Source organism: Ambystoma mexicanum, chromosome 10, assembly GCF_040938575.1.
Source record: "Ambystoma mexicanum isolate Mex_15411 chromosome 10, UKY_AmexF1_1, whole genome shotgun sequence".
Classification (NCBI taxonomy): Eukaryota; Metazoa; Chordata; class Amphibia; order Caudata; family Ambystomatidae; genus Ambystoma; species Ambystoma mexicanum.
Genome location: NC_090932.1, coordinates 250,135,129 through 250,162,984, shown reverse-complemented (window position 1 = coordinate 250,162,984; position 27,856 = coordinate 250,135,129). Strand labels below are relative to the sequence as shown.

At 48.4% G+C, this 27,856-nt stretch overlaps 1 protein-coding gene across 3 annotated transcripts in view; it reads left to right on the top strand.

Moving 5' to 3' along the window:
• Positions 1-27,856, top strand: part of SLC25A36 (solute carrier family 25 member 36) — a 480,162-nt gene that overhangs the window by 363,999 nt on the left and 88,307 nt on the right. For 2 of the 3 annotated variants that reach the window (XM_069617779.1, XM_069617777.1), the window contains exon 5: positions 15,557-15,665. The exons of the other annotated variant lie outside the window; for it this stretch is intronic. In XM_069617779.1, coding sequence (XP_069473880.1) covers positions 15,557-15,665 — 109 coding nt within the window. The remainder of the gene's footprint in view (positions 1-15,556; positions 15,666-27,856) is intronic. 3 annotated transcript variants of the gene reach the window in all.

Genomic DNA, 27,856 nt, shown 5'->3' with positions numbered 1-27,856 from the left:
CACCCCCCACACCCCCCTCCTTGAGAACGCTAGTATTTTCTCCCTGTCTTTGTAGTTCATGATCCTAGCAATCATCGCTCTCGGGGGGGGGGGGGGGGGCTCTAGGCACCCGACTGGGGTCTTCCGGTCAGGGCTCTGTGTGCCCCACCTACTCCGACCTCCTGGAGGAGCATGTTTTCAATGTACTCAGTGGGGTCTTTGCCCTCCTCACCTTCTGGAATTCCAATTATACGGATGTTGTTCCTCCGCGCTCTCCCCTCTGCATCTTCCGCTCTCCTTTCCAGAACCTTAATTCTCTGTAATACCTCCGACATCTGTGTCTGCGTTACAGCAACCCCTGCCGTACTTTGCTGCACCTGCTGTTCCGTCGCCGTCACTCTCTCTGTTAGGTTCCTTGTATCCTGGCGGAGGAGGCCCACATCTACCATCACTGTATCCAGTTTATTTTCTAGAGATGCTTTCAGGGCCCCAATTGCTGTGTCCATTTTGTTTTCGAGCAATGCTTTCATGGAGGCGATTGCCTCCAGTATCGTGCCTTCGTTAGCAGCTTCCACTGGGCATGAGGTGTCATCCGCGGCTGCTGCCTTGTCCGCTGACGGTGACAGTTTGTGTCCGGACGCCTTTGTAAAAGTCTCCATGCTTACTTGCTTGGTTTTCCCCTCTGTTTTCGTGTTCGGCATCGCGGGGGAACCGTCCTCTGCCTGTGTTGCCAGTACCAGTCTTGGCTGTGTCCCATGTGCCGTAACCCCTGCTTCTTCCCCCACCCTGCTCCTCAGTGTTCACGGGTCTCTCCGGCGTATGTTTCTCGGGCACCTTCTACCTTGTAATATGATTATTACACTCTTCCGGCAGGTATATACGTTAGGCCCTTGTTGCTCCCGGCGCTTTTTGCCGTCGGATGTCTCCTGTCGGGCATCGGCTCGGGCCTTTCCCGTGCCTGCTGCGTGTGTCACCTCACTGTGTCAGGGGCCTCCCCGCTTCTACGTCCCACTTCCACTGGTCGCGCCGTGGGGTTGACTCAGGCTCGGGTCTGCCCCGCACTGGTTTCTGCGTTATGCGCGGGATATGTCCCTCTCGCCGGTTCATTCTGTATTACGTGGTCGGGGGCCTCCCACAGCTCGCGCGTCCGCCATTTTGATTTCGCGGGACGATTCCTCTCCGGCGGTCTATCTTCTTTTCCACCGCCCGGTTTTCTCCGGGGGCTTCGCCGGGTGGGCAGCAGGTGTTCCGGTATCTGTGGAGAGACTTTGGCGGTCTTCTGGAACCAATTTATTCTAGTTTTTATCGGATTTTGTCAGGATCGCTCCGGAGCTCCTCAGCGGCACGTCTCACTACATTGGCTGCTTAGCCACGCCCCCCCTTTCCTCCATACTTATGGGACATTCCTCCATTATGTGGGACCGGACTGGAGCACTTTGTAAAGCATCAAAAAATCTTTGCAAAATGTTTTTGTCCGTCCTCTCAACGCAGGGTACTGCACGCGCCCGTAACCCCACCCATCTCGGCTCTGCCCCGCGCTTCGCCCATCAGTCCTTTTCTCCGCTCGTTCGGGACTGGGCGCATTTGCATCTGTGGAAAAATGTCTTCCTTTTTTCCTCCTCTCTGGCTCTCGCTAGCGATCGCGTAGTAGTCTGTCTATGCCGTTTAAGCTAGACTTCCCGATTGTTCTTCGTGTCAGCGGCGCTTCACTAGGGCGGATCCCCATCCTCTTTGTTTAGAGTGTTTTTAGGGCACCCCGGCGGGGGAACTCCTTCCCGGGGTCTTCCCGGTCCGGGAGGAGCGTCGACCACTCTGTCACCGGGGCTTTCCCTGAGGTGCCTTCTGGACCTAAAAAGTGTACAGGAGTTTTCTCTGAGGGTCTCAGTAAGGGGGTCGGTGGACACCGGAGTGCAATCCGAGGCCCCTCCTGTGGGGGCTGCTTGTAGACCTAGTTCTACTGAATCGTGGGTTACCGGAGCTCACTCCGAGGCTTCCTTATTAGCTTCCCTCAAAAGTACCGGGGTGCGCCCCGAGGCCTCGGCTGGGCTTGGTGATACCGAACGTATGTTCGAGGCCCGCCATGAAGAAGCTTCTATCGGGCTCGGGTCCGAGTTCCCTCGTACAGAGGCAAAGGCAACCAACAGTTCTGAGAGGCCTGTGAAGGCCTTATCGGTGAAAGGTGTTTCTCACCGTTCCCGCTCTTGTGGCGACGCCAGAACCGTTGAGGGGGCAAGGAGTGAGTTTTTGAACCATAGTTCCTCCTTTACCAGCAGTGCCGAGGTCCTTCCTGTGAAGGCTAGTTTAGCTATTGGTATGTCGCAGAAACATCCCAGGCCACATAGTACCGGCTCGGCCGAGGTTCCTTGTGTAAAGGTTAAAATGAAAACCCCCTGATCCACCGGCGGGGACCCCTGCCTCACTTCCACACGTGCAGCAGTTCTCCTCAGGTGACGCCAAGACCAGAGCGTCCATTTTGGGCGCGCTTCCTCTACAACTACGCCATCGGCCTCAGGTGTAGGGATTGGTTCTGTTGGTAAACATAAGGTTCCTTGTGCGCATCTGTTTCGTCCGGTTTACGACTGGAACACTCGGATGCCCCTTCCGCACAACATCTCGCTGCCTGTGGGTTTGGCACCCTTGATTTATGTGGACACCTCTGGGGATGCGCCTGCTTGGCAACCCTCCCCTCTGCATCCCTGGAATTATCCTCCTCATGAGAGGCCTTCTCCGGCAGCTCCAAAGCTTTCTCCGGAGGATGCTTTTTTCGGCAAATTTCAGGTACTCGTGCATACCGACCCTATGAGAGAGTATTTCAAGGGTCTTTTTAGGGAGATATGCCGTGCCGGCGCCACCGGTTCCACCCGCGCCTCCGATGGTTCCGCCAGTGCTGCCTTTGCCTGCGGGGCCTCCCCCTACCATTCCGCCCTTGCCTCCGTTGTCCCCGGTGGACAAGGCGGTGCCCGACATGGTTCAGCAGGATCTTGACCTGTCGGATGATGCGCAGGGCGATCAGGACAGCGAAGACCAGCCCCGCTCTATTGGAGCCTTTCACGACCGGGTGCTGGATTTCCCAGTGCCTGAGGCACCCGCTCCGCAGGAGGGTGTGCTTTCGGGGGCGTTTACCTTGTCTCCTTCAGACCGTACTGGCCTGTTCTTGCAGAAGGACGTTTTGGCTGAGGTCCGTAGAGTCTGGGAGAAAACTCTGGACTTTTCGTCAATAAGAAAATCGATGCGCGCTATAGGCTGCATTCTTCGTAAGAGGTGGCCCTAGCATCTTGTCCGCCCCCCTCCTCCACGGTGGTGGCTGCGGCCACTTTACAGTCCAGGCCTGCAGCATCCTCTTCTACGACGGCTACTTGGGTCCTGGGGAAAGAGGAAGATTTTCGCTAACTCGGCCCTGCAGCTGCGGCAGGCCAATGCAAAACTGGTGTTAGCAGGGGCGAATATGAAGATGTGGAAAGGTCTGTTGGAGTTCGAGGAGTTCATTCTGTTCGAGAAGCTGGAGGACATTAGTGCGGGATTGTCGGATGCCAGGGTCTTGGCCCAGGATCTGCTGGAGGCCGCGGCTCATCACGTTGACACTTCGGCTCAGGGCCTTATGCTTGGAGTTGATACCTCTCGGCAGGCTTGGTTGCACGCCACCAAGTTCTCAAAGAAGGTGCAGGACAAAGAGTTGGACCTGCCGTTTGACGGTGAGGAGCTTTTTCATTCCTCAACGGATGTGGAGCTGACCAAAACGAAGGACAGCACCCAGACAGCCAAGTCCTTGTCCGTCCTGGTTAAACCCCTTTAGGACCCAGAGACTGTTGTCACAAAGCCGGCCCTCCTCTGGTTTCAGGGGGTTTCTAGATCGGAAATCCCGCAGAGTGGATAACCCTTCAGGCGATTCCCGCCAGAGATCGCAACGGATTTAGTTTTTCTCCTGTTCATCAGCCTCCTCCTCAGGTGGTAACACCACCGAAAAACCTGCCAAATGAGGGTTCTCTGTGTTCGCATGAGACCCTGGTGGGAGGACGCATTGCGTCTCATTGGGAGGCGTGGCAGACCATCACCGAAGACCGTTGGGTCTTGTCAGTCGCTCGGGCGGGCTTCCGCTTACCTCTACCCCACCTTTCAACCCGCCTTTCCAGCAGTCGGAGTCGCCCTCCCTCAGAGCCGAGGTTCAGAAGTTTCTGGACCTCAGAGCAGTGGAACCCTTTCCCATAGCGAAGCGAGGGGAGGGCTCTACTCCTGACTGTTCACGGTGCCCAAACCCAACAGGCTGGCCGGTGCACCATCTTAGACCTTTCCCTACCCCAAGAGAAATTCAAGATGATCACGCCCAGCCAGATACGGTCCTCTTTACAGATGGGCGATTGGCTCAGCGTGGTGGACCTTCAGGATGCGTACATGCCTATACTGATCTGGAATCCACAGAGGAGATACCTGTGTCTCTCTGTGGGAGAGGAGCATTTCCAGTTTCGAGTGCTTCCTTTTGGCCTCTGCTCGGCGCCGCATGTCTTCACGAAGATGATGTCGGTGATTGCAGCTTATCTTCGTCTTCAGGGTATCCATGTGTATCTGTATTTGGACGATTGGTTCTTACGTAGCCCTTGCCCGGTGAAGGCCGCGTGCAATCTGCAGTCTCTCCTCCAGCTCCTGTTCCATCTCGGGCTGTCGGTGAACTGGCAGAAATCTTCCATGACAGTCTCTCAGGACTTGATTTTCCTGGGTTTTTCGCTGGAACACGATCGACTGCAGAGTTTACCTGACCGGGGACAGAATGGCGGATCTGTTGGCCACGAGTCAGATTTTTGCACAGTCGGAGAGCATGTCGGCCTGGTGGTTACAGAGGATTCTGGGACTTGTGGCTTCCTGTGTCTTGGCCTTACCGCTCGCTCGTCTCAAGATGAGCCGGACTCAGATGGCTCTTCAGAGTTCTTGGCGTCAGTTTGTGGATCCGGACGCCGAGTTGATATTGATTCCGGCTTCCATGAGAGCGTACCTGGAGTGGTGGTCGTCTCTCAGCAACCTGTCGGTGGGTGCGGGCTTTCAGAACCCAACCCCGATGGTGACGGTCAGGACGGACTCCTCCCTACTGGGGTGGGGCGCGACGTTGGATCTTCTTCATGTCTCGAACCTTTGGTCGCCTCAGGACAAGTTCCTTCATATAAATCATCTGGAGCTCCTGGCGATTTTCCTAGCGCTCAAAGCGTTCAGACCGGTCATTGCCAACAAAGTGGTCCGTATACGCATGGCCAATTTGGTGTCAATGTATTACATCGACAAGCAGGGAGGGACCAAGTCTTCCCCCGCTCGTGGACCTGTCCATCCAGATTTGGGAGTGGGCGGTTCGTCATGGTGGCTGGCTGCTAGCAGTACACACCCCGGGCCAGCTGAACATTACGGCAGACTCCCTCAGTCGGCGGACAATGGTCAGCTACGAATGGGAGGTGAAGGCGGAGATCCTCTCATGGATTTTCCTGCGTTGGGGCACGCCAAAGGTGGACCTCTTCGCGACATCGGCAAACAAACTTCCTCAGCCTCCAGGAATGGCCTGGGAGCCTCCTCTCTGGGGAATGCTCTCGAGATTCCTTGGCACAACATGAGGGCCTATGCTTTCCCGCCTCTGCATCTAATTCAACGGACGATTTGCAAGCTAAAGAACACGGTGAACTGTTCGCTTCTGCTCATAGCCCCGTGGTGGCCGGCCAGGTTCTGGTTCTCAGAACTTCAACATCTGTCAGTGTGTGCACCGATCAGGCTACCTGTGACTCCCGATCTGCTTCACCAAGGTGAACAGCAGCTGTGCCACCCCTCCCCACAATCGTTCAGCTTGGCGGCATGGTGCCAGAGTTCAGGTCCTTTGAACATCTCAACCTGTCTGCTGATAACATGCGCATTATTCAGGCAGCCAGGAAAACCTCAACCAGGTCTCAGTATAGGAGCAAATGGCTTAGGTTCTGTCATTGGTGCTTATACAAACAGCTAGACCCAAGGGCGGCTACGATTGACACTGTGCTGTCCTTCGTATCACACCTAGCAGAGTCGGGCATTCACGTTTTGTCATGCAGAAAGTATCTTTCAGCGATATCTGCCTACCTATCCACAGATCAATGCTCTTATTCTCTGTCTAATCCAGTGATTAGGAGACATTTCGCAGGTTTGACGCGCCTTTATCCCCAGGTTCGCAAACCGCACCCGACGTGTGATCTGAACGTGGTCCTTATGGCGTTGTGCCATAAACCCTTCAAACCGATGGCCACGGTGGACCTTAAGCACCTTTCGTGGAAATGTCTTTTTTGGTTGCCGTTACTTCAGCGAGGCGCGTGAGTGAGCTCCAGGCTTTCAGTTGAGCATCCTTTTTTGGTTTTCCACAAGGATAAGGTGGTCCTACAGACAAATCCTTCCTTCCTGCCGAACGTGATCTCTGATTTCCAGCTGAATCAGTCAATCTCCCTGACGGTCTTCTTTCCGAACCCTGCTTCAGACGCGAAAAGGGTTCTACATTGTTTGGATGTTAGAAGGGCTCTTAAGTTCTATTTAGACAGAACATCGGAATTTAGGAGCTCTTCTCAACTATTGGTGACCTTTGGTAATCCACAAGGTAGACAGGCCTCTAAAGCGACGATCTCCAGATGGATTGCGGCTTGCATTACAGAGTCTTACACTGTCCAAGTATTGCAACCTCCCAAAGGTATTCATACACACCTGGTGTGGGGCAAGGCAGCTGCTGTTGCCTTTCAGAAATATGTCCCCGGGAGACCATTGCAAAAGCGGCCATATGGGCCTCCCCATCGGCTTTTTGTAAGCATTATTGTCTCGACCTGAGCTCCAGATCTGATGCTCAGTTTGGCCAGGCTGTGTTGAAAAACCTTTTTCAGTAGGGTTTTTCCATCTACCCAAAGTTCCTGTAAGGAGTGCTTGGGAATCTCCCATAAGTATGGAGGAAAGGGGACGGGACGTAGGAGTATAACCAGGTTACTCACCTTACTCCTAGTCCATAGTCCCCTTTCCTCCATACGCCCGCCCGCCGTCCCCTCTAATAAGGTTCCTCTGTTATTGCTTGAAGGTCTCTGACCTAGTGATAGAAAAGGACTGATGGGCGTTGCACTGGGTGGAGCTGAGATGGGCGGGGTTATGGCCGTGTGCAGTACCCCGCGTAGAAAGAGAGGAAGGACAAAAACTAATTTGCAAAGATTTTTTGATTCTTTACAAAGTTCTCCGGTCCCATCCCACAGGACGGAGGAATGTCCCAGAAGTATGGAGGAAAGGGTACTATGGACTAGGAGTAAGGTGGTCACTACGGTGAGTAACCCGGTTATTTTCTCTAGCATTGGTTTCTTTCATACATTCACATTTGCCCACCCGCCTCCACTGAGAGGCTGCTCCAATGCCCGGCAGTCATCATACATGTAGTCTACTCACGGCTCAAAATGTGAAGATGGCTGCCTGGGGCAGAGCTTAAGCCATGCCACCTCATTGGTGGGTGTCATAAAGGGCCAATGTGAGGTGGAGGGACTACACAATTGAATGCCTCATTAGCCATCATGGGCAATCTTCATTCATTTTCCTATGGAAATAAAGTATATATTTGAATTTTTTATAATCATTTTAAATCACAGAGGATTCCCAGTCTCACGACGGGGAATATTCAAGCATGTGAATCTATGAAAGATACCAATGCTGGAGAAATAGTTATAGGTAAGTAACTAAGACTTCTGCTCTGTCCAAGGGATATATTAAAAACTCTCATGGTTGAGGATGAACATGTTATTCCCTGGAGGCAGTTATGTACTGTGGTAAATTGAAATCACCTCGTCACATCCCCCAAAATAGCCATTTATAGCGTTTTCACCTTTGGTCAGATCATTATTTTTCACTTAGTGTCAATTAGTTAACTGTTGCTCAACTAACCCGATGTTGGAGATGACAACGTAAGTGAGTGCTCCAATGTTTAAGCCAGTATCAGTTGCCTTGACCTAAAATGTTATGGGCGAACATAATCTATTATTTAACTGAACCACTCTGTATTTGAAACATGTTCCTGTAAGGAAGTTCTCTGAAACCACTGTCTACTGAAGATGCACCCACGGGGCAGGGCCAAGATGCATAGGTGGTGGGCGGAGAACCAGTGCTCAGGAGCATTGGAAGCCCCAATCTCCCAGGTCTGTGGAGCACAGGGACTGAGCCAAGACTGACGTGAAAGACCAGCATCCCCAAACCGCAGCACCATGAGGAAGGTGAAGGGGAATCGACAACTTTTGAAGCCTGGTTCCACCTTGGAAGGCGCGACTGCCTCCCCCAACGAAGGCCACTACAGGAAAGCAGGTATGTGGTTCTTGGCAAGGAGAGGGAGGAGGAAAATTAAGCACCCAGGCGCTCTGACAAAGGGGCAAAACGCTTCAAAAATGGATCAGGTATTCCAAAGGCCTGGTGGGCATATAGAGACACAATAAAGATTTTCCATAATGTCTTACTAGAAAGTCTTAATTCTATTAAAGACACGGAGGCGAGCATTATGCTTCTCTTTCTTTTATTTAATTAATTAAGAAAGGCTCAGCAGCAAAAATATTTTCTTTAGTGCTTGGAAAATATGTAACTGAAACATAAACAGGTAATCATGTCAAATGTCTTTAACAGTCCTGAAACACATAAAACTCCATTTCCCAGGAAGCCTGAGGAAAGCCCAACGTGATGTCACCAACATGTGACTAAATCCTCCAATGAGTAAGCATATCCCTCCATAAACAGTCCAGGATATGATGACACTTCCTCTTTCGAAGCTGCGAACTGTCCAGTAGAAAGTGTGAAACTGAAGCCATCTCATAGAAGTGAAAGTATGCCGAGTATTAGGCAGACTTGTCTGTTGACGCTGTCAAGAGAGAAAAAATCGCAATCAGTTCATGTATATTACAACCCTAGTTCCCATATAGGGGTGGGAGAGAAATACGTTGTTACTTCAATGAACAATACTGTATTCAAAATCAAGCAATCATTTTGCAATATATGTATAACCATTCAGAATGATGTGTTAAAATTTCTCGCCGGGTGGGATAATGCTCGCCTCCGTGTCTTTAATAGAATTAAGACTTTCTAGTAAGACATTATGGAAAATCTTTATTCTATGTCAAACCGGAGGCTCCCATTATGCTAGTTTAAAGCTTACTTACCACAACGGATGCCGGCTGTTCTACCGGTTTCAGGTAAAATTGCTTAAACACAGATTCACTTGCCCAGTCTGCCATTTTCATGATGTCATCTAGTCGGATCCCGACTTGGAAGGCCTTGGAAGCCATGGCTCCTCTCACGGAGTGGGCTCCGAAGTGCAAGGTATCTATTCCTGCTTGGGTCAAGGTCCACCGCACCCAGCGTGCTAGAGTTGGGGCGGAAACTGCTTTGTGAGGTTTGCGTAAGGCTATCAAAAGTTGCCCTTCTGGCGCGGTCCTGAGAGGCGCCGTTACCTCTTCGTAAGTCTTCAGGCATCTGACTAAGCAGAGCTTGGGCTGATCCTTGAAGGCAGGATAAGAGATCACTCTTGAGTTGCACTTAGTCCTTCTATGTATGTGGAATATAATGCCATCGGGGGAAAAGGTTCTGCCTGCTAGGTCTAAGGCTTTGACATCAGAAACTCTCCTGCAGGAGACGAGGCAGAGCAGTGTAGTGAGTTTGCCGGACAGGGCAGTGCGGGATAGTTCCTTATTATCTGGCCAGGACAGAAAAAGGTTGAGCACTTTATTAACGTCCCAAAGCTTGCTGTAACGGGACGGAGGCGGGACTGTAAGTCTGATGCCCTTGAGTAGCCTGCAAATTAGATGGTGCTCTCCTGCTGGAATCCCTTCTGTAGGATTGTGGCCTGCTGAAATGGCAGAACGGTACGCGTTGACTGTTCTGTAGGCTAAACCTCTTTCTGCTAAGGATGCTAAGAAATTCAGAATTTCCTCAATATGTGCTGAAACTGGATGTAGTCCTTTTTCTTGACACCAGTTTCTCCAGGAATTCCAAGAGTTAGAGTATCTTTTGAGAGTGGCAGGAGCCCAACTTTCTTCGATGAGGCTGACTGCCATGTGGGACATGCCTGGAACTCTCCACCTTGACCTGAAATCCTCCAGGCTGCCAGGGTCAGAGATCCGTGGAGGAGTAGAGGGTGACGATGTCCCGCTGGATCCAACAGGAGATCTGGAAATTGGGGTAGAAGGATTGGAAAATCCGAAGAAAGTTCCAGAAGAACTGGATACCAGGTCTGAGAGGTCCAGACTGGTGCTATAAGAACCAATTCTGTTTGTTCCTGACGGACCTTCGCCAGGGTCCTCGCAATCATGTTGAAGGGGGGAAAGGCATAGTGCACCCCTTCTGTCCAATGTTGGAGGAAAGCATCCGTCGCCGTCGCTGCTGGATCCGGATTCCAGCTGAAGAACACTGGAAGCTGAGTGTTCAGGCGAGAGGCAAACAGGTCCTTGGACAGGGGACCCCATATTTGTTGAATTCGGAGGAAGACTTCTCTGTCCAGTCTCCAATCGCTGTAATCTGTCGTGCTCCGGGAGTACCAGTCTGCCACTACGTTCGTAAGGCCTTGCAGATACTCCGCTGTGACCGAAATCCGGTGTTGTAGACAGAAATGCCAAAAACCTTTGGCTAATTCCGCTAGAGGTCGAGATCTGGTGCCACCCAGATGATTGATGTATCTTACTGCAGAGACATTGTCCATTTTCAGTAAGATACAACAACTCACTTTGTCTTTGGCGAAGGAGCGTACTGCGAAGGAACCTACCAAGAGCTCTAGGCAGTTTATATGCATCTCGAGTTCTAGAGGAGACCAAGTTCCTCCTGTGGCTACTGAACCGCATCTCGCTCCCCAGCCGGAACGGCTGGCATCTGACTCTATCACTATGTCTGGTGCAGACCCGAAGATAGCTCGGCCGATCCAGGCCTCCATGTGCGTAAGCCACCAGTTGAGTTCTGTTCTTGCTTCCGGTGACAGAGTCATCCGTTGTGAATAAGAGAGACTGCGTCTTAGGTGTTGTCCTTTCAGTCTCTGTAACTCTCGATAATGCTGAGGTCCCGGAAAGATAGCTTGGATAGAGGAGGAGAGAAGTCCTATTACCCTTGCTAAATCCCGAAGAGAAATCTCTTCTCTTTGTAGAAGTCTGCGGATCTCCCATTTGGTAGAATGAATCTTGGCATTGGGAAGACAAAGTTGAGCTAACTCGGTGTCTACCACAAACCCTAGAAACTCTAGGCTTCTGGATGGAAAAAGGATTGATTTTTCCCAATTTATGAGGAATCCGAGACTGTGCAGTAGGTCTATGGCTAACCTGGTCTGTTGCTCTACCAGTGCTTGAGACTGAGCCATAAAGATCATATCGTCCAGGTATATGATCAGTCGAACACCTTGTTCTCTTTAATGTGCTACTACCGGTCTCAGGAGTTTGGAGAAAGCCCAAGGAGCTGAAGAAAGACCGAAGGGCAGACTCGTAAATTCCCAGTTCTGAAGATTCCAAGAGAATCTCAGATAGCTTGCGTGGTCCTGATGTATAGGTACCGCGAGGAACGCATCTTTCAGATCCAGACGCATAAGCCAGTCGTTGGGTCTTAGAAGGTCTCTGAGCATGTAAATACCCTCCATTTTGAAATGGCGGTAGACGATGAAATCGTTGAGAGCCTTCAGGTTTATCACTGGACGCGCTTTCTCTTTTCTGCGTACCAGAAATATTGGACTGAAGAAACCGCCTGGGCTTGTACAGGGGCGAATTGCTTGTTTCGTCGCTAAACTGCGAATCTCTTTGTCTAATGCAACCTCGTCCTCTTTGGACATTGGAATGGGAATGGGACGAGCTGTTTGAAAGGGCTGTGCGAAGAATTCTAGGCGCAAGCCGCGAACTGTATCTCTGACCCATGCGTCCCCTGATAAGGAATCCCAAGCATGCGCAAAAGGAGCTAGCCTCCCTCCTATAGGCATTTGCGGCGCTGGCGCTGCAATGGGTAGACTGACGTGTGGCTTGTTGTTCAGCTGGGTATCGGCCGGCTCTCCTCCAACCGCGACCTCTTCCTCGCCCTCTCGATGGGAAGAAGGTATCTGTGCGATCTTGCCAGGCTTGTTGATCCCTGGATTGTTGAGGAAAGAGTATCGGCCGGAAGAGCGACCGCTGCCTCGTCCGGCCCTGGTGAGAATATTTGAAGAAAAAACTCTTCTGATGGATGATTGCGCTTTGTCCAGCGCAGTTAAGGTGCCCACAAATTTTGACATCTCCTTCATGAAGGAGTTTCCGAAAAGGAGACCTTGGGCTGCCGCTCCAGATTCCGAATCTGCTAACTCACTTAGCTTGGCGTCGATTTTATAGAGAATACCTTTGCGGCGCTCAGTTGATATGGCACAGCTGGCGCTTCCAAGCAAATATATGGCTCTTTGAGCCCAACCTGATAGTATCAGAGGATCAATAGGTTCCTCTGTATTTATAGCTGCTTCAGCCAGGTCCATTATCTTTGCCAGTGGACCGGTGACGTCCAGCACTCGGTCTTGGCATGACTTCCAGGCACGATCTATGCCTTTACGTGGATCTTTAGTATTCTTTCCAAGGAAAGTGATTATTTTGGAGTCTAACTCCGGTGTCAGGGCCACCTTATCTGGGATCTCTGGGCGTGGACATTCTGCCCGGAGTCTTGCTCGGACTTCTTTGTCCAATGGCTTACGTAGCCTGTCTTTAATGTAGTCTGTCGTCCTAGAAGATGGTTCCCAGTGTGAAGACCTGGGGTGCACTAAGTCCTCTGGAGCAAACATCCCTTTTGAGGAAAGGGAATCTTCGGCTGGCTTATTAGGGATGGGGACTGCCGCAATCCCTGAGGTTGAGGGTTGTGACCCTATTGTCTGCGCATCTTCGTCCGAAGAAACTGGAGATTGACTGTGACGGTCATATTCCTCTGGGTCAGAGCCCAGATGACATCTCTCTGGGTTAAAGGGTCCGAAGTCCCTGTTTTCTTCCTCGTGGTAAGAGGGTTCATCACCGGAAGGGAGTTCCTTCCTATTCAAAAAGGCCTTTTTCAGCCTGGAGAAGGCGTCTGATAGGGCAGCAGTGGCTGGTACTGGCTGGCTCGGGGGGGTCGTAGAGTCTTTACTCAGGCGAGCCGGTATACATCCCCCATCTAAAAGGTGCTTTCTTTTTTGTGTCTTTTTTCTTGGTAGGGATTTGTCTTGTAAATGCTCCTCCATGTTATCTAGGCGTTGCTGTATAGGCAGGAGCATTTCTGACACAGCTTTCTTGATGCTGGTCTCCACCGTGGAACCCAGCACTTTTTTCAGGCTGGAAGCCATAGCCACTTCATCAATATCCAAAGTATCTTCCTCGTATCCAGACCAATCCTGGCCCTCCTGAGGGAAGTACTGAGCTGCCATGTTGTTAGCACCTTTATATTACCCTACTTTTTTTTTTTTTTTAATATAATTATTATTATTATTTTTTTAATATATATATGTGGGCAGACCACCTTCTCTCTATGCCCACAGTATGTAATTGGGAGTCTTGTATCAGCCCAGATCCAGAAGGGCATGAAGCAGCTGTCCGCTGTCTCCCTTTATTTTCTTTCACTTGAAATGATGCTACAGCTTCTGGCACTCGCAATCGCTAAATTCGTTATGAAATGCAACGGAAAAGCGATCGCGGGCGCCAGAAAGCTGAGGAATGGACCTGCAGCAGCAGGTGCTCCCTCTGGTGACTGCAAGTGGAATCGCGGTCACACTGAGATTAAACAGCTGCTTCCCGAGGCCCGGCGACGCAAGCCGCCTCGGGAAGTAAAGCGGAATACGTTCGCGAGGGTCTGTGAAGACAGGCCCTCGCAAATAAAGAAAACGCGGCTTGTAAAAGCCTAATGAGGCATAAACACCTCGCGCAGTACTCTCCGACGCCAGCAGGAAGCAGCTGGCGTCGGAGATAATTCCAGTCACGCTCGACTGACGCGAGCGCGTCAGACTGAAAGGAATTAACCCTTTAAATAACGCGCGATGAATGCAGCGCGTGTAAACATAAAATGTGTATTAAAAATTCAGTGCAATCAAGGTAAATTCAATACATATAAGGGAAACAACATAATCTAGAATATGAGGCACTTATCTCTTGCTGTGAGCAGCAAAGAAAGAGGAAGTGTCATCATATCCTGGACTGTTTATGGAGGGATATGCTTACTCATTGGAGGATTTAGTCACACGTTGGTGACTTCACGTTGGGCTTTCCTCAGGCTTCCTGGGAAATGGAGTTTTATGTGTTTCAGGACTGTTAAAGACATTTGACATGATTACCTGTTTATGTTTCAGTTACATATTTTCCAAGCACTAAAGAAAATATTTTTGCTCCTGAGCCTTTCTTAATTAATTAAATGAAAGAAAGAGAAGCATAATGGGAGCCTCCGGTCTTGACATAGAATCTGATACCCAAAAATGGGGAAAGAAACCACTGCCCAGAGGGAGGGCTAATAGAAATCAGAAATTAAGCAAACCTCCTAAAGAGGTTGAACCACAACTTAATACCTAGTAGAGGTTACCAGGAGCGAGAATGAAGCAGAAGCACCTGGGAGGGGTGTACTTGAAAGGAGAATTCATCAAAGGAATATGCGACCCAGAGGAAAGAGCCAGGTCCACACTGCGAATCAAAGCCACTCAGAGAATGTGGAGAATCACACTCACTTATCTTAAGGAGTGTCGTCTGGTCCAAGGGAGACCAAAAAATATTATTACCTGTATGAAACTGTACTTTAGTTTAACAACTAAAAATCGTCTGTGTTTGCATTTAAGGGATAACATTTTACCATTAATCAGAACTTGGTGCAGAGGCACCAGAGTGCACCCTTTGTGCTTTTGTTGAAACCCAAGGAACTTATTTTAAACTGTAGAAGAAGGCTCGGTAGGCTCGGTATTCAATACAACCTTTTCCAGAGACATTGTTGGGGGGCCGTCCTGCACCAGCCAACATAAGCCATGCAAGGGGGGCGTCAGGGCACTGCTGTAGGCTGTTTTGTTTTTCCTTTACTATGGGTAGGGTCAGTTAGAACTATAGCATAGGTTTGGACAGAGGACAAAGTTGAGTTTGTATGGTGTCCTTGTGAGCATCTTTTTTTGTTAATTTTGTTTTAGAATAGGGACCTACCAACGTAGCAATATGGCTAGTTGAGGGTTTTTCCTTTTCTTTTAAAAGCTGAAAAGTTTGAAAAATGTCCAGTTGTCTGAGTCCTATCGCTGACCTACCAGAGCTCATACTCACAAATCTACCACCTGCCATGTTGTGGCAGAACCTGGTTACCTAACAATCACTAATTGAATGTGCACCATTCTACTGCATAACAAAGCAAAGACATGACTACTCGTCTCAGCTCGTTCTTATTCTATTTGGTTCGTAAATTAAACTGTCCATGGTAAAAACTGCATGCAAAACTGCAATTACTACTGCTTCATTCAACTTAACTGTGCATCCTGTTGGCAGTGGGAATTCCTGTGTCCACTGCTTCGTTGGACGCGTACCTGCTACAGGTCTCCTATGCCTTGAATATTTTGGTATTTTGAGGAATCTGAGGGAGTCTCCTCACTTCTTTCCCTAATATATCGTCCTCCCAGGTGGCCAGGGAAAGGCCTTCGCTATCTGATCCTGACTCAGGGAGTGGATATGCAAGGGAGGATCATCTGGGTGGAGGAGACTTGAGGAGTGGAGATGAGGCACCCTTAGGTAAGACATGGTATCCCACATTTCACTTTCAGCATGAGTCCAATGTCCCCCCCCCCCCAACAAGCCTTTATATGCTGTTGTCGATCCCTTCCCTACTTTAAAATCAAACACTAAAGCACACCACTTATACCACTTATACCACTTATATATGGTATCCCTACAAAATATACCCACCAAAAATATCACCTTACAAATGGCCGTTTGTCTCGCCATAGGTGATATTTTTGGGGAGGATATTTTGTGGGAGCGGCGGTTGCAGGGGTGTCCCCCGCACATTTAAAATAATGCAAGGGTTGCGGGGGGTGTCCCCCGCAGGGTCCATGGGTCGGTATCGCCGCAAAAATATGGCTATATTTTTATATCGCAATATTTTTGCGGGGATATTAACACATGGAAACGTATATACTGGGATGAGGAAGAGACCAACTAGAAGCACACAGCCTCTCTATATTGATACAAATACAAACATCAGTTATGTACTGGGATGAGGAGGAGGCAACCAAGAGTACTACCAAACTTCCAAACCAGCAATGAGCGCTCTATCCTTTTCTTGACCAATCAGCCTGGCGTGAGGTTTAAAAGCAGGAAGACTGAAAAACATGGAGGCAGCTGTGGAAGGAAGCAGGTGTCCAGAGTGCGGGACGAGAGCAGACCTCTCCAGGAAGGTGGCGTGGCAGATGAGTGCTCGAGGAACCAGAAAAGATGCAGTTTGCATGCAGCGGGAAGCACAGCTAAAGGAAACTGGAGGCCAGTGGCAGTGCGGAAAAGGAACTGGCGTGAGCAGGAGAAGCTGGCAAGTGAGGCCCGAGCTGCGAGGGACGCATCATTTGTGGGAGCGAAGCAGTGGAGACAGAGTGAGGAGCTGCACAAGAGAGATAGAGGACTTGTGACAGCCAGGAGCCTCGCTGGAATGCCAGAAGAACAGACTGGTGAGTCAGCCTTGAGAAGGAGACACTCTGCAGGCAGGCGCACATGTAAGACTGATTTGAAAGTTAATGAATGCTGATTTAAATGAAAGTAAGCACTTTTGATGATAACAAATATTTTGAATACTGATATGAAAGCAAGTACTTTGGAACTTTGAATAACGTTTCAACTGAAAGCAAGCACGGTTGAATGCCGGCATGAAAAGTTGTTTTGCGGAATCACCCTAGTTAAAGAAACTGTGCAAGCATTGGCAAGGATATCATTGTGAACTGTGCAGATTAATGGAACAAGTATTGTTAAGAGCCATGAAAGGAACTGTGTAAATTGAGAACACGCATTAGCAAAAGCCATGAGTATGTGAAAGTGCAACAAGCGAATGGTGGCAATACAAGCAATGGTAAACCATTGAAAGGATGTGGAATGAGAATGAACCAAGCACCATTGAAGAACATGGCAATGTGCATATGAAGGAGCAACAAGTAAGGTGTCAGTTGCGTGACCTGTAATTGATTGACCATGTGGTCCGACAACTGCGCCTAGACCGAGTGCACCGCTCAATGAAAAGCTACTTATAGCACCACAAAGAAGCTTGTAATCGAATCTAAAAGGAAACCTTGTGTGATTTCTAAGTAAAGCATTGAATCGGGGGACGGATAACCAAGACAGAAGTGCTGGGAAGGATTTCAAGGAATTGTGTTGTAACTGTTGAAAGACTTGACCTTGGGGACGGGAAACCTTTTGATCAAGAGATGGAGGAAGCTCTGAACCTTTATTTGAACACTTATCATTTTGAGACTGACATCCCTGCACATTGTATACAAATAGATGTGAGGGCAAGTATAGCTTTTGGAGTGAGACGTTTTGCCTTGGACTTTCTGACAGACTATCCTTAGCTTTATTTAAGTAGGGATTTCTCACCTTAACACAGGGCAAGTTGAGCCTTTTTCCAACCTTCTTTATTTTACTAGTTTGTAGCCCAAACTTTCAGTGCATTGTCTGTGTCATTCATGAGGCCTTCACACTATGCACCGCGTCGGTACCGCTAAGGCGTGATGGCGTCTGCCTCATGGATGCTTCTAACAACTTGAGCGTTAACTATTGGTTAAACCGATCTCCATTGTATACCCAGCTTCTTGCACATTGTGCGACTTTGTAGCACCCACAGTCAACTTCCCTATCATTCATTCTATCTCATGTTTCGGGCGAATATTCCCACTCACTACTATCTGTGCCTGTGAACCACATCTCCCTACTTTCAATCAATGGAAATGCTGGAATTGCATATTACTCCCGTGTATACAGTCTCTATCTCAGCTAATTTAGCTTCTCATTATTGGGAAACCCTCTGACACACACATGACTACTAAGTGTGCATTCTAATGTATTGGAATAATTAACTCATTGCAGTGTAGGCAAAGCACCCCCTGCTAAAATGACCGCTACCCATGTTTGGAACAACCTTTTGTGCATCAACATGCAGATGTGAACAAGATGATTGGCCAAGAGCTCATCAAATGGCTTCTTCCGACCGAAGCACGGATGGCAGAGCCGGCTGCTCCCTAAGGCAGTGACACAAGGACGTAGGACAAGTCCAGCCCTCTGAACCGCATCAGCCGAAAGGTAGCCAGATGTATAAAATTGTACTGCTGGCTCCTGTGTTGCTGTCCAAGGAGAGTATGTGTGCCTGTATTGCCAGTGACATTTCTCTGCCCACTGCCCGTCCCCCTTCCGCCCCACCGGAGTTAGGTTGTTCTTCTCCACGTGACTCGGTCGCCCGTAGACTTCTAGCGATCCCCGCACTAAAGCTCAACCAGCCTGCTCCAATAGCAAGGCTTTCTGAGCGAGCTCCATGGCCCCTAAGAGATACTGCTACTTAAATGACACCTGGTTAATTGCCTGTATTACGAGTGATGTTGTGACTTTTCGGCCGTCCGTGGGGAAGCTCTGCATCACCGGCTCATCACTGATCTACATATTCACCCAGAGAACGTAATCTCACTTAGTCATGACCACGACTTAAAGCCATTTTATGAATTCTTCCTCCTACAACACTTGTTGGGTAGGAGGAGGAAGACCCAAAGCATCCCGAGGTCCCTTCTTTCTTCCCAAGGGTCAAAACACACGGCCCCCATGGCAGGCACAACCCCTGTTGACTCTGCTGTTAGCTACCCTCAAGACAACTAGTGCAGACACCACCACCACAGCCGCTACCGTAGCACAGAACATCAGGCTAGTCGAGAATAAGCCCTCTCCACATTGCAACAACTACCTAAACGAGGGGCTTAAGAACATGCACAAGGCTTTGCCCTCCCACCACAAGTGCTAAGGGCACATCGTACTGTGATCTAACATGTAACAGGCAACCCAGTCTTGAGCTCTCTAGGGACTCAAGCCACAAGCAAGAAACAAAACAGCCTCCCACTACCGCCCACCGCAACACCATCCTAAAAGGCACACCAGTACCCTCTACACTCAGGCCATAGTTCAATGCTAGCACACCCACTAGCACCAACTCCATGAGACCGCAGGTGCCCCCATGCAACTCCAATCTCGCTGTAAGTAGACTTACACTAACCCCTCCTCAATGGAGCCCTTCTCAGTGCAAGATTATTCCCTGTCCATGCCCTAAACATTAATAATCTGATCACCTACCAAAAACTAGATCTACTAGCCATGATCTACTAGAAATGTGGCTCCACCAAGCTTCAGGCCAGGCCCTGTCCCTAGCTCTATGTGAGGGCTTCACCATACTAAGAAGCGATAGAATGGACGCCAGAGGTGAAGATGTGCCACTCGTCTACAGAGATTGCCTACAAATTAGACCTATCAGTAGCTCAATGGATGGGAATTGCGAGCTTCTTTCTGTTGAACTCTCATCCTCCCCCTCAAACTCCATTACCATACGCAATATCTACCAACAACCAGGATAACTTCCGCCTTCGAGGAAGACCTCATTCACATTGTAGGGGAAAACATCAAGCCAACCTCAAACTAAATTTCTGGAGCACATAAACCTAGGCCTCAGACTCCTTGGACACTACTGCCACAGCCGGGGTGAACACACTGAGACATTCGCTTCAAACATTGTGTTTTGCCCCAACTCCTAACAAAGGTAGAACTCTGGGTTAGGTAGCCGATTTGAACAGCCAGATCACACTTCCAATGCCCCCTGTCCATGGTCAGACCATCATATCTTACGTTCCCTTCATTCCTCCCTCCCCACCCGCCCCAGCTATGCTCCATACCCTGGGCCGCAGCTCCCGGAAGATTTCCAAACTCTCTCCTCCCTTCTCGCCGGAACACTTAGACTCTACAGACCGAAATGTCCTAGCAGGCATCTACCTGAACACCTTGGCCAAGGCAGTAAACCTGGTAGCCCCATTACTCCCCAGGAGGGCCAAACCGGCAAGTCACAACTGCTGGTTTACTGCAGACCTCCAGGCCCTGCGCTCGCAAAAGACGGGCGGCAGCCATCTGGAGAAAAGCCCCTACTACCTACTCGAAAACCGCTTTTAACATGATTGCCAAAGAATATAAGCAGGCCATTATTGCAGCCAATGCAGTAGCCTATAGCACGAGAATAGCTAATGCCAATTCCCAGGACGTTTTCAGAATTCTCAGAGAGCTAGAGACCACATCCACAACCCCCCCCCCTCCCTCCGCCCCCAAAGATGAGACATGGTGCATTAATATCCAGAATGCCATTCGTTTGATAATAAGCTCCTTGCAGCAGAAAATAGAGAGGAAACAAGCTTCGACCAACACACACAGTCCAGATCCCCTCGCCACTAAACTACATCTCACACCCTCATTCCACTGTAGAGAAGTCTCTGACGCAGAAACTGCTAACATACTCAGAACTCTAAAACGTTCAAGATGTAAAGGGATATCTGCCCAGCTAACGTCATCAGACTGTTCAGAAATCCTAATCCCGTTCATTACGAAATTCTTTAAAGTCTCCTTCGCCTCAAGCCTGGTCCCGACTAACCTAAAAGAACCATCAGTCCTCCTGCTACTAAAAAAAAAACCTTTGCTTGACCCATCAACACCTAACCACTAGCTCCCTATCACAACTGTACCATTCTTGTTAAAGATTCTGTATAGGGCAGCCTACAACCAAATACAACTATACCTTAAAACCAACCACATCCTAGGGATGCGCCAATCAGCCTTGCGGTCAGGTCACTGCATGGAATCAGCACTGTTGGATCTAAAAAACCATCCTGACTCCTTCAGAGATATGAGGGCAAACCAGCACTCCTCCTCCTACTTGATATATCGACAGCCCTCGTCCTGGTCGATCATAAAACATTGTGCCACCTCCTCACAGCCAACTTCTCCCATGGAGCAGCATCTTGGGTAGCCTCCTTCCTGGAAGCAAGATCAATGATTCTTCTCGGACATTGCAAGTGCTCCCCCAATCCCCATTCCATGTGGCGTCCCCCAAGGTTCCTGCATCTCCCCTTCACTCTATAGCAATTTCACTGAACCCTTGTTCGACCTCCTGGATACCATTGGCATATCCTGTACTAACTATTCCATTGACGCCCAAATCCTCCTCCCTTTGCCAGGCTATGACGATGATTCCCTCACGGTCAATAAAATGTACTCTACTATGCAGGCTGGGATGGCCACAAACTACCTTTGCCTTACCAAAAGTGAAAAGAGCCATAGGAGGAGGGTCCAGCTTCCCCACCGTAGTAGTGAAACACTTGAAAGCCCTCCATCCCACCCTAAAGCAGCAGAATCCTACTGGCCTTTCCAAAAGGCCTTACAAACTTGCCTATTTGCCTAAAGGTCACCCTCCTGACAATCTTACTACCCTAGGACCTTGACTAAGAGTTTTCCGATATGCAAGTAACCCGCCCAGATTGTTTTGTTGTACGTTTATTGGTGTTGTAATACACTGCCTGATGAAGCAAATTTCTTGTGTGTAGCTGGTATTTGCAACAGTGCCCTGATACCCTTGGGCAAGGCGCTTGACAAATGAAAAAATAAATTGATGCAGATCAATTAAAACTACTAATCTGTTATCAGGATCACTCAATGAGTGGTTTACAGGACATTGACAGTGATGCTGCATACACAAGCTCTGCCACTGCACCCAATCCTGGTGGGAAAGGCCAGATAATCTCAACAGGAAGTCACTTACAGAAATACAGATAATGCATAGAGGCTCCTGGCAATGAGATTGTTTGTTTTTTTAAGGTTATTGTTTGGGAGGGTATGTATGCTGTGCCGCTGCCTCCTTTAATTTAGCCTTACTAGTCTACCTGTTGATCCTCTGACTCTTCCCCCCCCCCTTTTTATATGTCCAGCAGCCTCAGGAATTGCTGAAATCTCTTGAGCCTCCAAACTGGCATTTGCAACCCAGAGTGCAGCCATACTCTGATACTCTGAGTTTAAGGGGTGATGTACCAGCAGATGCTTGCCCAGAGACTCGATCCTGGATAAGTACTCTTATTTGATGTCCCCTTTCCTCCATACTTTAGGGACGCCCTGTGGAACAAGAACTGAGCCAGTTGCTTAGCAGCAGATGCATTGCTTTTTATAGACCATCCCTTATGTGGTGCAGGCCTACCCCGCTTGGGACCACCCCAGCATGCCCTGCCCAACTGTCATTCTCTTTCTCTGAATCAACTAGATTGGACCTGCTTCAGAAACTTGGCACACAAATTCATAAATGTTTACTCCTGTGCCAACCCCTTGCGGGTGTGCGAGTTATCATTGGAATTGCTCCTCTGCCGACCTACACACTTTACCTGATTTACCTTGGTGCAGAGCACACTTGGCACCTCTTGCACTGGAGTTTTGTCCGCTGGGATGTGTTCTGTATACTTGCGCCGTTGGAGATGCATGATTTTGCCAAGACCAAGTCAAAGACAATAAATCACATTCTGTATGGCATGCTGGCTGGCGTGCCCTCATAAAGAAGCATCACCAGGTCAGGAGTGGGTCACCCAGACCTCTTCCTGCCCCAAAAGAGGGTTCTACAGACAAGCGCCCAAAGCACTTCATGGGATGCAGATAGTACCCCACACCAAAGCATCACTGGGTTGGGAGGGACTCAAGGAACATTACTGCCTTCTGCTCTATGTACGAAAGGTGTCCTGCTCCCCGAAAAGGGCTGTGCAAGAATTGGCTCCATGGAATGCTCCATGGCAGCTAACGGGGCTAACCAAACTGCTAATTACACCAAATTTGGATTCTGATGCCCAACTTCTACAGGCTCAAACTGGGCCCCTACAGCATGAGGGTGTATAATTTCTTGAGCGTGTCACCCACTAAGGACTCCTCAGTGAGGCCCAGAGAATCTATGGGGCATTTACTGCCACGCAACAATCCTCAATGTTCTTCCATATGGTCATGTTTGGATACATAAAGGCAAGCCAAAAGAGGGTCTCACTCCACGTCTCTGCAGTGCAAAGGCACAGCCCAGATGCCCAAAAGGCTGTTAAGAGTCAGTGTGATTCTTCCGGAAAGGCTGCGCAGTGTTCAGTTCCAGCCAGAGGTACAGCAAGTACTACCACTTTGTGTGCCAGTTTTCTCGCTCGGTGTGGAATAGACGGTGTCTATGAAGGAACCTCACCCGGACTCTTCCTTTTTGCGCTCGCAACAAACGCTTACTCCGAATCCTCTTTGATGGACTGGTGAGCCGTTTTGGAGCAATGGGATGTACACTCTGAGGAGATTGAACTTCCTGAGAAGGCAGTCCCATTCTCCACATGTATGGGCTCTCCCCATGGAATTGCAGGTTCTTATCTTCAAAGGGTGGGGTAGTTACCTCCTCGACCAGTTTTCCAGGAGGAGAATAAAAAATGCATCCTTTATCTATCCTATGTGGGGAAAGGTCTGGATTCTGAGTGATGGCTTCCTTGTGCCTTTGTCAGGACAGTATGTCTATGGTCTTCCCACAATTCTGTTTCTCACCAGGATATTTCACAGGCATACTGTCACCAGATTATCACCTAATCCTGATTTGAAACTGGTCCAAAAGAATCTGGTATTCAGACTTGCAGAACATAAACAGCAAATCTTTTTAACCATTCCCTCTCCGACTGTGCCTACTGTAAATGAGCATGTTTCTCTCACTGGTTCATAGACCGAGAAATCAATCCACTGGGGAATGTTCTGTCTTTTGCTACCTTCCTAGTGGAGAAAGGGTGTCTTGGTGGAAGCCTGCAGGAGATAGCAGTCGACGATCAGAGCTTACCTTAATGCCAGGTTACAATTTGTGTCTCGTAAACCCCATCATCAAGAGGCACTTCAACAGTCTTATCTTCAATGGTCTCCATTTTACCATTGGGTGGTAACAGGTTTGGAGCTTGTGATCTCCTCTGTGAACAATGTTTTGACATTTTCCACCCACCTCGTGCATTCAAATGTGCAAGTGGGTACCTGTTGAACGTATTTTGCAGCTCTCTGACATATAGAAAACTAAGGGTATGATCTTTTCCTCAGCCAAAAGGCATTCACATTTTGTTACCTTCTCAGGGTCTTCCGTAAGAGGCAAAGCTACCAAAGCTTTCATCATTGGGTGATTGTTGGGTGGCATTTAGTGGTAGGTGACCTACTCCCCACCTCCCTGTAAAAGGTTTGCATGCATATTTTGTGACTGCAAAGTCTAATAAGGCATGCATCGTGAAACATCAGCAAGACAGCCATGTTGGCTTCCCCCTCTGTATTCTGCAGACACTACTGCTTAGTTGAGAGTTCACAATCTGGCTGTCCCTGCCTATTTAAAGAGGTAATGCTCATTTTTGCGGTGCAGTTCTCTCTGGTGCCATACATTCAGGGACGCCCATGCAGTAGGGAGGAATGGGGACTCGGACTGGTCATATAGTATTCATTACTTTTAGCAACTTACTTTTTGTTTGTAATTCAATTGCAACAATAATTTCCACTGAAGTGCAGCAGTTCTAGCAGGTGCTGCAATGTCATGGGTGTTCACATCCTGGGCAAAAAAGGGGCTACATAAGGGCATGACTCCCGTGGAAATTAATGTTTGAACAGAAAGCATGCTTTGGCCATGTCAGCGTTAACATACATGTGCTAAAAGTGCCATACACAGATTTGTCTTGAAAGGGTGCAGAGGCTGGAAAAACAGTCCCTACTTTCAGAATTGACACCAGTTGGCTTTACCACAACCAAGGCGAAGCGCTTTGTCCACATTCACAGTGGATCTAAGTTTAAATGGACGACTTTCAAAGGCTCAACCACATTACCAATTATTTTCTACATTACAGCAGGGAAACTTAGAACAAGAGATTAGCAGATGCAGCCAGGACACTTTGTTACGAGGCAGTAAACCTGGGAGCTATGGCAGCCTGGGATCTCTGGGATAGTGAGGACCAATTCCACAATCTCCTAGTCGCTCAGCATCTGCAAATGAATACGGAGTGAAAGCACCCACTCTGTTAGTTACTTGTCTGAGTTTTATGGGCTTTGAACCTCCTTGCATAGGAATATAAGGGGGGAAAATGCCCTTTCCTTGATGTCCCTGAAAGAAATAAAAGGGACACTTACTGGGAGAAAAAAGGAGCTTGCCTGCTACGGCCGAACAGAGACCCTACACACTCAGACACCAGTGTCACAGGCATCCAAAGAGACAGTACCGCAGGAGTGCAGACGTTTATAGAGGATCTTAGAAGATCAACTTTCAGCATCCCACAGCAAGTCAGTGCTACCTCTGATGCTCCTGGTTGCTGCTGTTGCGCAGCAGGCCCTAAATAGATTTTGGAGCCCACATAAAACCATCAATCTTCCATTCAAATGGCATGTTCCCCTTTATTGGTCTGCGGCCCGAGTCAACAAACCCCCACTTTGCCCTAACAAAATGCCTTCCCAGATTTTCAAGTTGGCCACTTTGAAAATACCACCACTGAGACAAAGCACTATTGAGCTGAAAATCTTTAGAAAACGGATCAAATTCCACTTTACATCATTCAGCTGTTGATCCAACCTGTTGTACCACTCATCTCTACACCGCCACTCCAGCACGCTCCATCATAGACACAGAAACCACAGCAGCACGCACATAAATCGCCAAAAGTGCCAGTTTGACTTAGTCGAACAACAGAAAGACCGAGGCATACGAACTAGTAATCTAGTTGCAAGTCCCAGGCATCCTAGGTACCCTAACCAAATGGGCCTTAACTTGGGCCCTAATGAGTGGGGAAAGTCTTATTACCTTTACCAAAGGAGAGAAGCTTCCACTTTTTTTTCTCTTCTCTAAATAGCCTATATATGACATTTCCCTTGCATTGCAATTCCGGCAGTGCAGTGTGACTATTTTGTAGTCCGTCTCTGTACTGCTTTTCCTTTACAGAGAGTGGCATTTTAGTGTTTTTAGTGCATACTGTGTTTTAGTAAAGTGTTTAGTCTTGCTTGGACATTCCTTTTACTCAGTGGTTAGTACAATGTGATTGTTTTTACACTTCCTCTGTTTACTAAAGAGAGAGTATAGCCTGCCTTCAGCCATTGCTATCTAAGGTGAAGGAGGTATAATATCCAAGTTTGACTGTTTAACCTTTTATTGAAAGTCATCCACAAGTTGGATTAGGTTGGGCATAGCACAGAGAAACCCTTGTGCTTCTCACCCCCTGTACTAGATCTCTCTGGAATAGGTTTTCTTCACAGCTTGAAGGATTCAATAAGACGTACACCTTCAACCTACTCGGCTAAGAAAAAAGAATTGTGCCCCTCCACCAGACCTGCCTCCTCACCCATGTACTACTTCTGGTCAGATTAAGATTTCTTTCAGAGAATGTGTTGGTTGCTATGCTTGAAAGGACTGAGTGCTCACACCAACTATTGACAACATCGTCTTTCTTCACGAAGACATGTTTTCCTTATAATTTAATTTTTTCTACCCCTCTCTCCTAGCCCCAAAATAGAATGGCCATGCACCCATTTGTTTGCACTTTCTCACTGCAACCAGCAAACCTGCAGTCATCTGAATTGACTGGGCTTAGAAGTTGCCCGTTGCCAAAATCTTGGTAGCCCCAGTATACTTCTGTGGAAGCCATGCTAGAGACCACGGACGACCCACTGGGCGTACTTCTGTTACAGAGCCTACAGAAAACTTGCATTCTCATATTGCAGGAAACCAAATGTGCAGTGGGCCTTTATCAGCACAGGAGAACTGCACATGTTCATGTGCTGTGAGCCATCAGTAGTGGATCGGGCATTTTGGTACAAGGAGGGTTAACCTACGCTGAGTGCCTGTGCTCTAGCAATGTTGCTAAAAGCAATTGTTTTTCTAAGCAGGAAATGTTATATTTTCTGTAGATCAGAGTTAAAAATGTTAAATTGCATGCTACTAGCCAGCATAAAGTCCCTCACGACTCATTCCTCCACATGCACACAATAAAACATGTATTACTCACCAGAGGTCAATTTTCCCTCTCCAATGGCTATTGGTTGGAGAGTACAAACTTTGAAGCCTGTTGTAGAGGTTGTGTTCTCAACGTGTATGAGAAGAGACTGTTAAGTCTTGGGAGACACTGATTTTACCAGAGGTTAAATGTTTGAGGAGGGTCGTTCACTATGCCAGCTCCTGGTACATTTGATGGAGATGCAAGATTACTCTTTAGCTGACGTTTATGGTATAGTAGAGTGTATTAGACTTGCCCATGGAGCCTCTTGAATGGGGCAAGTGGATGTTCAGTTGGCCAGGCCTGCATAGCTTCTCTGCCTCTTAGCTGTTCTATCAAACTGGGATCTGAGGGGATATTTGAACACTATTAGGGAAGTGCGATTACATGCTCTTGTTAAATCATGTTTGTTGCTGTATTCTGTGTCGTTCTTATATCTTATGATTCATATTGTAACCATTTTAGCGAGTTTGCAGTTGTTCACCATATTGTCTCCCGGAAATTGTCAAACAAGATTGCAACACGATCATGGAAAGCTATCTCTTGTATAATTGCATTCAAACCCAGGAAAAGTGAAATACCTATGTGGAACAGTCTGAGGGAGACCGGATTCCACAGGTGCAGTCTGAAACAAATGCCCCTGTGGAGGTTGGGTGACAGGCTTCAGTGGGAAGTACGGTCCAGCAAATGGGTGATCCTCTTTAAAATATGTTCAGTCCATATTCTCACATACATTTAGAGTTTTGTTTTTGATTAAGGTTGAAGAATGAGAGCCTTGGACTCTCTTGCCCCATTCGGATTGAAGAGAAGATGGCCTCTGTGGTAGGGCGTAGACATCCCATCCATTGCCAGGTTGAATGTAACAGTATAAAATAAGTTGTATGACCT